Below are 12,243 nucleotides of genomic sequence, written 5' to 3' on the forward strand. Positions count from 1 at the left end.
TGTGTATGTTTTTTGCCGGCGAGACCACTACACGCGCGCCCCGCACAAAGACAGATCTCCATATTAATGAGATACCTGAAGGCCAGAGGGGCATAGTCAATTAAACATTCCTTCCCAGACCCTCCTTCTTGCAAAAGGTATTTAACTTCAGGTCCGTCCTGAGAATACCGGGGAGGGGGGTATAGCTTCATCCATTTTCTGCCATGACAATAAATATCTTAAGACCATGGAACTATCTCTCTTCTTTGGGGCCTGCCGTGGGGAACCGTGGAGAAGGTTTTCAACTACAGAGCTGCCATATAATCTGCCAATGCTGACCTCTCTGCTTGCAGCCTCAGAGGCCACCAACTCAAACAAGCATGCTGAGCCAGCCATGACCTAGCCAAGTGAGTTGCTGTGACTAAGACTCTCATCCCCGTGGGATGCAGCCAGAGCAACTGAGAGACCAAGGGCCTGAGAACCAAAAAGTCCCCGACCGCTTTTTGGCTCGGAGACCCCCAACTCAAGAGCTCTGGCCTCCCATGGGACCTCAGACTGTGTTTTCCCCACCCCTGGAGCGGAGTCCTGCGGCTTCACACAGCCCAACTTCCACCTGGCTGTTGTGAAGTGAACACTGTCAAATTCCTGTGCCTCTGCCTCTCTGAGCCAAAGCCCTAGCCCCTTAGAGGGACAGACGCAGGACCCATAATTCAACCCACAGGACCCATGCACACTACAACCCCACAACTGGTGGAGGTCACGGGTAAAACCAGCTTCAAGTATATCCCTAGCTGGAGGCCCACAAATACCCACTCCAAGGAACCCACTCCAAGGTCAGTGAACAACTCCTAGTTCAAAAGACTAACCCTCTCTCTCTGTCTCTATCTCTGTCTCTCTGTCTCTCTGTCTCTGTCTCTCTCTCTCTCCCTCTCTCTCTCCTCTTTCTTTCCTCCACTAGCAACCTTCAGATGAAGATGTAGAACTCTCAGTTCCTCCTGCATCATGCCTGCCTGGATGCTGCCATATTCACACCTTGCTGAGAATGGACTGAACATCTGAACCTGTAAGCCAGCCTCAATTAAATATCACCCTTATAAAAGTTGCCTTGGTCATGGAGTCTGTTCACAGCAGTAAAACGCTGACTAAGACAACTGCTATATTTGGAAGATTGAGAACTGCTGCTTTACCTGAAATGAATGAGGAAAACCAGGCTTTAACATCTCCCCTGCAGACCTGATCCTCATCACCCCCCATTCCCCTCCCCATTCCTTCTCCAGAGAGCCAGAAGAATAAATCGACATCTGTAGCTGTACTCTGGAAGAGGGAGGAATCTCTAGAAAGTCCAAGAGATCTGAGATTGGGGGAGGCTCCCAGGAGTCAATATGGGTGGCCTTAGGTGAGACTCATAACAGTGGGGATATGGAACCTGAAGAGGTCACATCCTATAGCCATGCAGGATGCCTAGTGGAAAGATAAAGACACCAACCCACCCACGAAACTTCTGACACAAAATTTGTCCTGTCTAAACGAAATACAGGGACAAAGATGTAGCAGACACTGAAGGAATGGCCAACCGATAACTGGCCCAACTAGAGACCCATCCCATGGGCAAGCACCAGTCCCTGACACTATTAATGGTACTCTGTTATGCTTGCAGACAGGAGCCTAGCATAATCGTCCTCTGAGAAGCTCCACCCAGCAGCTGACTGAAACAGATGCAGGGACTCATAGCCAAACATTGGATAGAGCTCTTGTTACTTTTATGGAAGAGTTGGGGGAAGGATTAAGGGATCTGGAGGGGATAAGAACTCTACAGGAAGACCCACAGAATCAACTAACCTCAACCCTTGGGGGCTCTCAGAGACTGTATCACCAACCAAAGAACATACACGGGTTAGACCGAAGGCTCTGGCACATATGTAGCAGACATGCAGCTCAGTCTCCATGTGGGTCCCCTAACAACTGGAGCAGGGGGCTGTCCCTAAAGCTGTTGCCTGTCTATGGATCCGCTTCTCCTAACTGGGCTGCCTTGTCTGGTCTCAGAGGGAGACGATGTGCTTAGTCCCCAAGTAACTTGATATGCCAGGGCGTGGGGATGCCCAGGGGTGAGGGGATACCCTCTTAGAGGAGAAGGGGAGAGGGATGGGGAGGGACTCGATGAGGGGTCTGGGGGGCAGCAATTGGCATGTAAAAATAAATGAATTAATTAATTAAAAAGAAAAAAGAAAAACAAACAAGCAAAACAGACATATAAATAAATAAAACCATCTTCCCCCTGCAGGCTTCCTTCTGCAGCTGGTGCCTCTTACCTAGCTGCCATGAGATCTAGGAGATGCTGCCACCTGTCGTTCACTTTGCTGAGCTTGTACTGAATCTCAGAGGCTTTGCTCTCATGGCTGGCTTTAGCGAGCCGTTCTCCCATTTCCTGGAGCTGGATTTTGTTCTCTTGGGCAACAGCAATTTCCTCTTGATAATCCTGCATAATAAAAGCAATCACAGAGGTTAGAGGGCATGTTCTTAATGCATTCATTTGGCACCTCTGGAAACGTGCTAATTACAGTTTCTACTGTTTAGACAGTTTGGGCCCGAGGAACAGCATGTGAGAATCAGTTCATGTGAGCAAGAATTTAATAGTGCCTATTGCTCCTGGTAACATAGAGTCCAAAGTCAATTATTACACAGATTTTCTGAAAGGACCGTAAGGCACTTTCTATTTACTGTAAAGGGCAACAGATTGGTGTGATGGCATATGGCTCTAATCCCAGCACTTGAGAGGTAGAGGCAGGAAAATCCTGAGCTCAAGGTCTTTCTCAGGTACATCATGAATTTGAGACTATCATGGGATGCACGAGACCCTTTCTCAAAAAACAAAGATATAGAGATATAATTAAAAAAAAGTGTGTCTCAGTGGAGTGACTCAAGGGTAGGAGGCTTGCCTAGCACTAATGAGGACCAGAGTTTAAGCTCTAACATGACAAAAAGAAACAAAGCAAACACAATAAAGGAATATACATAGACACAAAAGCCTTGACTTGGAAGAGTTAACAGTGGAAAATCATACTGCTCTAATCATTAAGCAGATGGCCTGAAGCATACATACAATGAAGCAGGAAATGAACAGCTAATACCAGGCTTAAGAGACACATGCACACATATGCATACACACCTGTGCCATCATTATATAGGTACACACATGAATGTGTGCATATGTGCTTACTTATGTGCACCTTGTCAGCTATGAAGACTTTACACATATCCTGTCAGTCATGTTATTTGTGCACAAATATTTTGAGTCCCTTCATTTTGCAAATTCGTTCTCAAGATTGATAATCATTCATTTCAGCAAGCTACTGGGTCTCACGCCTTGGCTTCTTCAGTCAGTGTGGTAGGCCCTCTTAAGAACTGGTTAATGATAACCATAATAGCTATGTCACATGGTCTGCTTATGTGGGGTGACAGACCCAGTTTTAGGATCAACTTTGCAATTTTGTTTCACAGCAGATAGTATCTCAGAAAAAATAAATAAGAGAAAATGGCTTCTCAGGTAAAGCATAAACATGAGGCCCAGAGTTTGCATTCCCTAGAACCCATGTAACCAGCAAGCCTTACATGTAATCCCTAAGCACCGAGGAAGAAACAAGATCTCTAGAGCCAAGTGGCTAGCTAGACTAGCTGAATATGTGAGCTATGGGTGTTGGAGGTTATTCGACCACACTGTGAGCCCCAGGATTATGTTATTTACTAAAAAAAAACCTCTTTCTAGTTGTAGTGTGGATCACCCTTAGTACACACCTAGTTTGTAGAAGGAAACAGCCCTGTTTGAAAGTGTTGAATCAGAGAAAGATTTGACAGAACAAGATATGTCCAACTCTCATGAGAACAGAGTGGAATAGGAAGCTACTTGAGGACCCATGCAGAGAGGAAAGAGGACAGTTTTACCAGGACAGTTGTACAGTGACAAGCTGGAGAGAGAGAGCAAGCTAGAGACAGGTAAAGACAGAATGAGCCAGAGAATGAGAAGGAGGCAGAAGATTAGAACAGATTGCCAATGTTAGTTTAAGGCCAAGCTGAACAATTTACCAGACACCAAGAGAGAAGCCAGATTGAATCAGTTTGCATGGAGAGTTTGAGCCAGAACAGCTAAGTTAAACCAGCTCAGCTAGACTTCAGAAAGAACAAGAAAGGGTGAGCTTATTCAGCAGCAAGACTCAGAGGCTAAAAACATTCTAGGCCTAGATAAAATTGTACAGAGGCTAGAGGCTTCCAGGACTAGGCCTAGGTTAGCAGACAGAGGTAGTAAGTCTTCAGGACAACAATTATATAGGGTGAATAAAAGATCCTTCTACAAATCAGTTCAACTGAGATACCCTAGCTCAATTGAGAAAGACAGTTAACTTCAACCTCTGGCCTCCATAAGCCCAAACACATACAGGTGTATCACTCTCATGTAAAGATCCATAAACACACATGCATGTACATCACACAAACATGTACATAGAAACAAACTAAATAAAAAACTCATGGAGATAGGTTTTATGTATACATTTTAACTCTTCCTATAAAGTTAGGATACCCTCTAAACCACATATTTAAGGAAAGGGGGCCTGAAAGAAGATAGTAGGTAAGGCTCCATTCTACCTAAGAGTTGAATGCCCTGGACATGCTTAGGATTCCTCAACCCCATCCACCCAGCTTGTCACGTTATTTCAACACACAGGGGTCCAAAAACCAAAACAATGAATGCATCTATTTATATTTTTAACATTTCATCACAAAATCAGGATAATTTCATTGAGAAATGTTGATTTCAACAGAACTACTCTTTAGTTTTAAAATGCACTTATAGTAAAACCCTCTTGGGTTATCATTTAAATTAAACTGTTTGTGTCGATGCCACTGGACAGTAATCGTTGGTCTCTGGTTGGTCATTCTCAGTACTCGGCAACATTTCACATTTACGAGAAAGACAAGACAGGGATGGCCCTTTTAGTTCCACAACTTATTTTATAGACAAACTTGTAGAATTAATATTTCAAAGAGTGTTACTTTTCCTTTTTTTCTTTGCTTTGCAGTACTGGGATTAACGGAGGGTAGCATGTGTCCTAAGGATGCACTCCACTACTAGGCTATGTTCTCAGTACCACTCTCTACTCCCTCCTTAGTTTTCAATCTTTATTATGAATAGGTCTTACTAAGTTGCCTGGGCTAGCCTTGCACTCAGTTTGTAGCCCAGGCAGACCTTGCCCATGCATATTTCTGCCTCAGGCTCACAAGTAGCTAAGATGACAGGCCCAAGCCACCAGGTTGACCTACTCAAAGAGTACTTTTGATGTCATACCACATACTATAATAAAATCATCCATGAGAGACTAAAGTTTTAGTGAATGATAAATTACGGCCTTATTTTGTTCTAGAACGTGTTTATCCATTCCCAAAATGTACATTCTGAATTTTATAGTGAAAAGCAATGAGGATATAAACACAGCTACCCAAGAATTACTCTTTAGAAAATTTTATTATGGTAACTAGTACATTAGCCCTGCTTAGTACATCATTCTTTGATACCTAGCAACCAGCAAAGCCCCACTGGTAGCAGATGCTATGATGAAACCTGTATTATCTTGGCCCAGAAATAAGCAGTTTTGATACCAAATAAGCAAATTGATTATTTATGAGATTTTTCATTTTTATATAGAAAACTAATAAAGTCATCAATGCTGTGTTGGTTTTGGAGTTGGTCTTTCCACACAGGTCTGCTGTATGCTACAAAGCTGAAGCTTAATACACAGTCCTCCTTTGACGGGGGAAGCAATGGAGATAGAGTGTTACGTTCAAAGCACAGGAGGAACACTGGGAAGGAGGAAACCCAGGCTGCCTCATGCTTCTCACCTTCTTGAGTTTTTCTATCATGTCTTCAATGAGGATGTCTCCATTCTGAGAGACTTTGCTCTCCATCTGGGTCAGCCACTCACAGAGCTCCTTGTTCTTCTCGCTGAAGACAGCCCATTCGTTCAGGCGCTCGCTCACTTGCTGTCGTCTTAGGGAGACCTGGGAAGTTTAGAATAGGACAGAGTTATAAGAAGGGGTAGCAACAGGAGAGCAACTCCTACCCCGAGGAGGAAAGAGTGAGCCGAAGTGAGACCTGGGCATTCCTGCAGGTTACTGGTTCCTGAGACACAGGATTTGCTGAAATGAACAAAAATAGAGCCAAAGAAGCTGGAGAAACTCAGAGAACCCAGGTTCACCTCACACCCACATGATGGCTCACAACTCTCTGCAGCTCTAGTTCCAGGAGATCTGATGCCCTCATCTGGCCTCCACAGGCACCAGGTACACATGTGATATATTTCTATCCATTCAAGCAAACACTCATGCACGTAAAATACAAGTAAATAAATGTTTGGTATTTTGTTTTTTAATAGAGGGAGGGAAGGACAGAATGAAATAGAGAGAAAAGTCAGTTGAGTCTCCAGTATCTGGAGAGTGTGCTTAGGGGGTTCCAAGAGCAGCCATAAACAGAAAGGAAAAAAAAAAACACCTGTATGTTGTTGTTGTTATAGTTTTTTTTTATGTCTGCTTTATTTTAGCTTCATTGACACAATCTCCAAGTATTTTCTTGTATATTCAGAATTGCACATCTCTGACCACAATCAACTTTAGAATATTTTCATACACCAATCCCCAAACAACAATACTGTCAGCAGCGTGGTGGTTGGTCTTAATTGTCAACTTGATGGGTTAAAGACTCATCTAGAAGACACACCTCTGGCACACACACCTGCCTGTGATTGACTGAAGGGGAAAGACTCACCCTTGAAGCAAATGGCACTTTCCACTAGTCAGCCCAGATATAAAGAGGTCTCAGAAAAATGGAGCAGTGTCACCATGTATGTCGTTGCTTCTGCTTCCTGAGTGAGTGTGGCTATCCCTGTGTCTGCACTGTCCGCTGATACTCCAGATCCTTCATCTCGCCAGTGTGAACTGAAAGCTGGTATTTCTCCAGAGAACTCCTTCAGTCCTGAATTGGGACCACCCAGGCATGCAGCTTCGTGCAACTAAGTAGCTTTGGCCATTTTATTGTTTGTTTTCTGAGTCTATGCAGCATGCAGGCAGGGGTGTCATACTACCCAGCCCCTCTGGTATGAGCAATCTACTAAATCATCTTTTATAACACACACATACACACACACACACACACACACACACACACACACACACACACACACAGTCTATCAGCCTTTGTCTCTCTAGAGAACCTTGCTGGGTATAAGCAGTCATTCTCTGTTATCTCCACACTTTCTCCCAGCTCTGATCTAGTATCTCTATGTGTCTTCCTGTTCCCATCATTCCATGTAAGCTGGAATCACAGTTTGTATTCTTCTGTGACATGCTTCTTTCAGTTATCATGCTTCTCATGTTAAGCTATGTTAAATGATATACCCACAATTCATTCTTTTTGATTGCTGAGAACTGTCCACTGTACAGATGTATGTTTTTACAAGTCCATTCAGCTAATGTGGACATTTCTGTTGATTCTAATCCTGATTTCCTATGAGCAATGCTGTCACACATGGTCATGTCTGCACAGACACGGGTATTCATTTCTTTAGGTATATCCCTAAGTATATAACCACTAGTGGTTATCCTTCTATCTGAGTTGTGAGATTATAGGCATGAACCACCACACCTAGCAACCTGTTTTAAAGTATATTTTAAATTAATCTTTTTAATATGGGAATAAAAACATTTCAAAGATGCCCTAAGCTTCTTGGTTACCAATGCTACCTCTGATTGGCTCTCTCAGTGGTTAAGTAGATAATATGTAATTTCCCACAGAACCCCATTTGTCCATGATCTTTTCTGAGAAGAGTTGGGAATCAGGTAACACCTTTCACAAGACCTACCTCAGGGGAGATGAGATATCTGGACAGGAGGCCACCTAGCCTACCATGGCTGTTGAGAAATGTCCATTAGAAGGTCCCTCCTTTGAGTTAATTATGCCTATTTAAATAAAATATTTCTCTGGGTTGGGTATCACTACTGAGTTTATCAGCATTGCCCCATTAATGTAACTGAATTTACCACTTAGTTTCCCTTAAGAGAGAATAATCCAGATGAGATGAGTGTTAGTGAGCGCATTTCAGGTGGGGATCAACAGTGAGTACCAGTTAAAAGGTTCTATAGAGAAATCCCACCTACTCCAAATTCTACCCAGACCGTGTTATACAGCACACTCAGTAAGCACAGAGAGATCTGTTCTTCTGGAACACTAAGACTGTGGATTCATCCGTCATCTCTACAGTATCAGACAGGAGGGGGTGGCTGCAGCTAAAACTTAGGTTCAATTGATACAAGCAGAAACTCTCAGGACCGGTGACTTCCCTCTAAAGAAAAGAAGCTCCCTCCTTAAGGGTTGGGATGGATTTGTCTGCCTCTGAGTAGCTTCCACTGCATGTTAGCCACAATTCAAAAACATATGCTAGGGCTCCCCCTTCACCAACATCTGCAGAGAGGGTGGTCACATGATAAAAGGAAATCACCTATTTCGTTGAGAAGTTGGTGTACCCAGAGTGAGTTGGACAGTTTAAGTGATTGGCTTTTGGTCAGTCAAAAGCAGAATCAGGAAAGCTGGGGTCTTTGATACAGGCTGTAACGTATTATCAGTCACACGTCCAGAGGCAGCCGAGACTCGAGGCCAGTCTTCGGTGCTCTGCCACCGAAAACAGAGCAAGTTGCGCATCTTCTATGAGCCTTCCTCTTCTCGTCTGACACTGCATTTTCTCCTAACACTAGCATTTAGTGTTTGTAACAATTACCTTCCGCGTCTCAAGGGGTCTACTATATTTATCCCAGGATGTGGTGTGCTGACAGGAAGACAGAAACAAGCAAAAACTTAGACACGGCTGTCGAACACCACAGGTTTGACAATGCCCCATGTTAGTTTGATTTTTTTTTTTCTCTTTAGCATCGATGTGTTCAATGTCTCCAGGGAGCAGCTTGAATACATATCCTTCCTGTCTCACAACAAGAAGACACTGCTTTCATTTGTTTACTGTGGAGCTATGACTGAAGAAAAAAAAAACCTAAATATGTGAGCTGCAAGCATTGGGTGTAAGCCAGGGCCAAAGCCTGTGGTTTTTTTGTTTTTTTTTTTTGCAAAGATGTAAAATCCTAAGAAGGGTGGCATTTGATGTTGTTTATAAACTAAATATTTAAGCTATATATAAGTGAACCATTTCTTTCTTTGGATTCAGTTAAAACCCCGAAATTTACCAGATCAGCACATATTCATATTTTCTTAAGGGTACAACCATAGTGCATTGCCTCTAGAGTGAGACAGCTGGACAGGAAATACATTTTTTCCCTTACAGTAAGTATTTTTATCAAGACATGGGTGGGTGTAAATAGACACACACACACACACACACACACAAATGCACACATACAAGTGTACGTACACACTGAGCAATTCCCGTGGTGCAGTGTTATATATTTACATGTCAGCTCGAGTCACACATGGTTCTACATAAGTAACAGAGGAAGAGAAGAAAGAAAATCCAGAACTGAGTTAGCTACAACAGATCCCATGGGCAGCTGAAAGCCCAATCCCTGTCTGCTTTTCTTCGGATGCTCCAAAGCGTATGCTTGAAGCTGGCTTCCTCAGCCTCATCTGTGGACCAGGTTATTCCTCGGTTCACATCATCTGCTTCAAAAGGCGCAGAGCAGGCTGCCTCCTCCTGAGCTGGCACAATGCCATCTGCGTTCAGCTGAGTTTGGCGACTTTTACGAGGAGTTAAGCACAGGCTTGTTTCCTGTTGTGGTTTCATATTTGACAGAAGCTCACCGGAAATGACAAACTCAAGAGCTGCTAAAGCCTCTGGGTCCCCCTCCTCCAGAATTACTACATCCTGGCACCTGGCCAGACGAAAAACGACCTTCTCACTAGTTTAAATCATTGAATGTAGACTGGACTGGGACAGGATAATTATGTGTTAGTCTCATACTTCAAGAGTCTGGCAGAGGAAGACTCTAGAAGTGTGTTTTATCTACTTCCTCTTTTTCAGGTTTTGGTCTGCTCACAGGTGCAGTGTATAAATCTCCTCAGAGCATATCACGTGGCCAAGCACCACTATCAAGCTGCATTTTCAAGCAGATATACCTAAATCTAGTGGGCAATTTTAGAACATATGAATGTCCAACTTAATTTGCAATAATAACACTTTCATGGCATGATACACACAATTTGCCTGAATGAGAAGCCATCATATGACCATCATTTTTTTTATCTCCAAAATATGGTAATTCTGGCACTATTTTTATCCTCAGAGGTACTTAAGCATTAGGACATACACGTAGGGCATGGCCTTCATTATTCCCCATAGGCAAACAGCACTTAGCTGTTGTAGGCTCCAGCTTGTCCAAAGAAATGGCCTTTGCATCTATGGGCCTCAAAGTCTTGAGATCAGACTACAACCAATCAGAAAAGAAGACATCCTTGATGGTGGCACATAACCAGGAGGAAACGGGAATGCATGGGACGATGAAAACACTGAGGATCGATCATTTTCAAAACGGACTTCACGTGGTTGTGGGACAGGAAAGAGAATAGGTAAGAAACCAGAAGAGGCTCATGATCAAGCCTCCAAGAAGGCACTGCTGGGAAGGTTTAGCAAGGAAAAAATTCGGAGAATTCTGCATCTGAAGAGTTTCTCTCTTTGTGAGAAATGAGTCTGGTCTCATTTATTCCACTGAGTTACTGAAAGCCATTAGGAATGAAAGCAGTTGTAGACTTCTCTCTAAGAGGATGATGAGTAGGGCACAGGAGAGACAGCTTAGCAGTTAAAAATACTTAAGACTCTCACAAAGGATCTGAGTTCAGCACCTACAGGGCAGCTCACCACTGTCTGCACTAAGTCCAGTTCCTGGGATCTGACAGTCTTCTGACATTTGTGTGACCCTGAATCTGCATGGTGTATGTACATACTCCAGCAGATACACATACACATAAGATAACTACAAAAATAAATATATCTAAAGACAGAAGACTGCTCACATAGGGGCAATATTTCTAAAAGGAAGGGAAAGAAGATAGGAAGGAAGGAAGGAAGGAAGGAAGGGAGGGAGGGAGGGAGGGAGGGAGGGAGGGAGGGAGGAGGCTTACAGAAGTAAATGAACTATGTGGTCATAATTTCTCGTTATTAACACCCAGCAAATGCCTACCATTTATATGGTGTATCATAATAAGGCCTGTGTGTTATATCATGGTAATTGTGGTAATGTCTACATGGTGAAAAGCTCAGAAAATAATTTATGTGATGATTCATTCTCTATGAACATCTCTGTATAGGCCCCTCCCTGTGTATACAGAGAATACAGCATTCTGTGAAAAGTGACTACGTTCATGTTGTTAACATGCTGGTGAGGGCCATGTCTTGGATGCCCCTTTTCTCAAGGAAAAAATTCACGGGGGATTGTTGAAACACCATTCTCAGCGTGTGAGTGAATACTCCTTTGGTCTGTGATATGAGCAAAGTCTGGGTTTAGATTAAGTATTTGGAGGAAAAAGTTCAAGGAATATATTCGTTCTTAATATCAAATAAAGCATAAGTCAGGGCCTCTCAAACTCTGTTGGAAGGTTCTGGAAGCATGAGGATAAGGATCCATAATGCCAGGTCAAAGTTGGCGTAGGAGTGAAGAAATATGGGATTGGGTGGATACGGAGTCCCCCTTTCTTCAGCCCACTCCCCACCTTCTAATACCCCCAACTCTCCAGCCCATCCTCTACTTCAACCTTATCAAGGATGTATGTGTTACCTGTATATCTATCTATCCTCTATTCTCCAACTAAGCACTTAAGATTTATACATTTCAAGAAGCATTTTCTCGCCGGGCGGTGGTGGCGCAGGCCTTTAATCCCAGCACTTGGGAGGCAGAGGCAGGCCGATTTCTGAGTTCAAGGCCAGCCTGGTCTATAGAGTGAGTTCCAGGACAGCCAGGGCTACAAAGAGAAACCCTGTCTTGAAAAACCAAAAAAAAAAAAAGCATTTTCTCTAGCCAGTCCATACATAAAGTTGCATTGCTTTCATCTGTTCCTTATAGACTTTTCTTTATAACTATATAGAACTTTCTAGGATGACTTTACTTTTCAGTGCAGTAAAAATATCTATTACAGCCCATGTTCACAATAATTGCCATGAGCAATACACTGAACAAATGAGTGTTACAGCCTGCTGTGTGTCAAGCATGGTACTCAGGGTGTGTTAC

The 12,243-nt window shown here is 43.2% G+C and overlaps 1 protein-coding gene across 2 annotated transcripts in view; it reads right to left on the reverse strand.

Annotated features, from left to right (window-relative positions):
* The window catches only part of Syne1 (spectrin repeat containing nuclear envelope protein 1), a 471,763-nt gene that overhangs the window by 48,902 nt on the left and 410,618 nt on the right, over positions 1 to 12,243 (reverse strand). For both annotated transcript variants that reach the window (XM_028764327.1, XM_028764328.1), the window contains 2 exons: positions 5,869 to 6,027; positions 2,289 to 2,455 (listed from right to left, as the gene is read on the reverse strand). In XM_028764327.1, the coding sequence (XP_028620160.1) occupies positions 2,289 to 2,455; positions 5,869 to 6,027 (326 nt within the window). The remainder of the gene's footprint in view (positions 1 to 2,288; positions 2,456 to 5,868; positions 6,028 to 12,243) is intronic.

The sequence above is a fragment of the Grammomys surdaster genome, unplaced genomic scaffold (genome assembly GCF_004785775.1).
Source record: "Grammomys surdaster isolate TR1022 unplaced genomic scaffold, NIH_TR_1.0 143, whole genome shotgun sequence".
Classification (NCBI taxonomy): Eukaryota; Metazoa; Chordata; class Mammalia; order Rodentia; family Muridae; genus Grammomys; species Grammomys surdaster.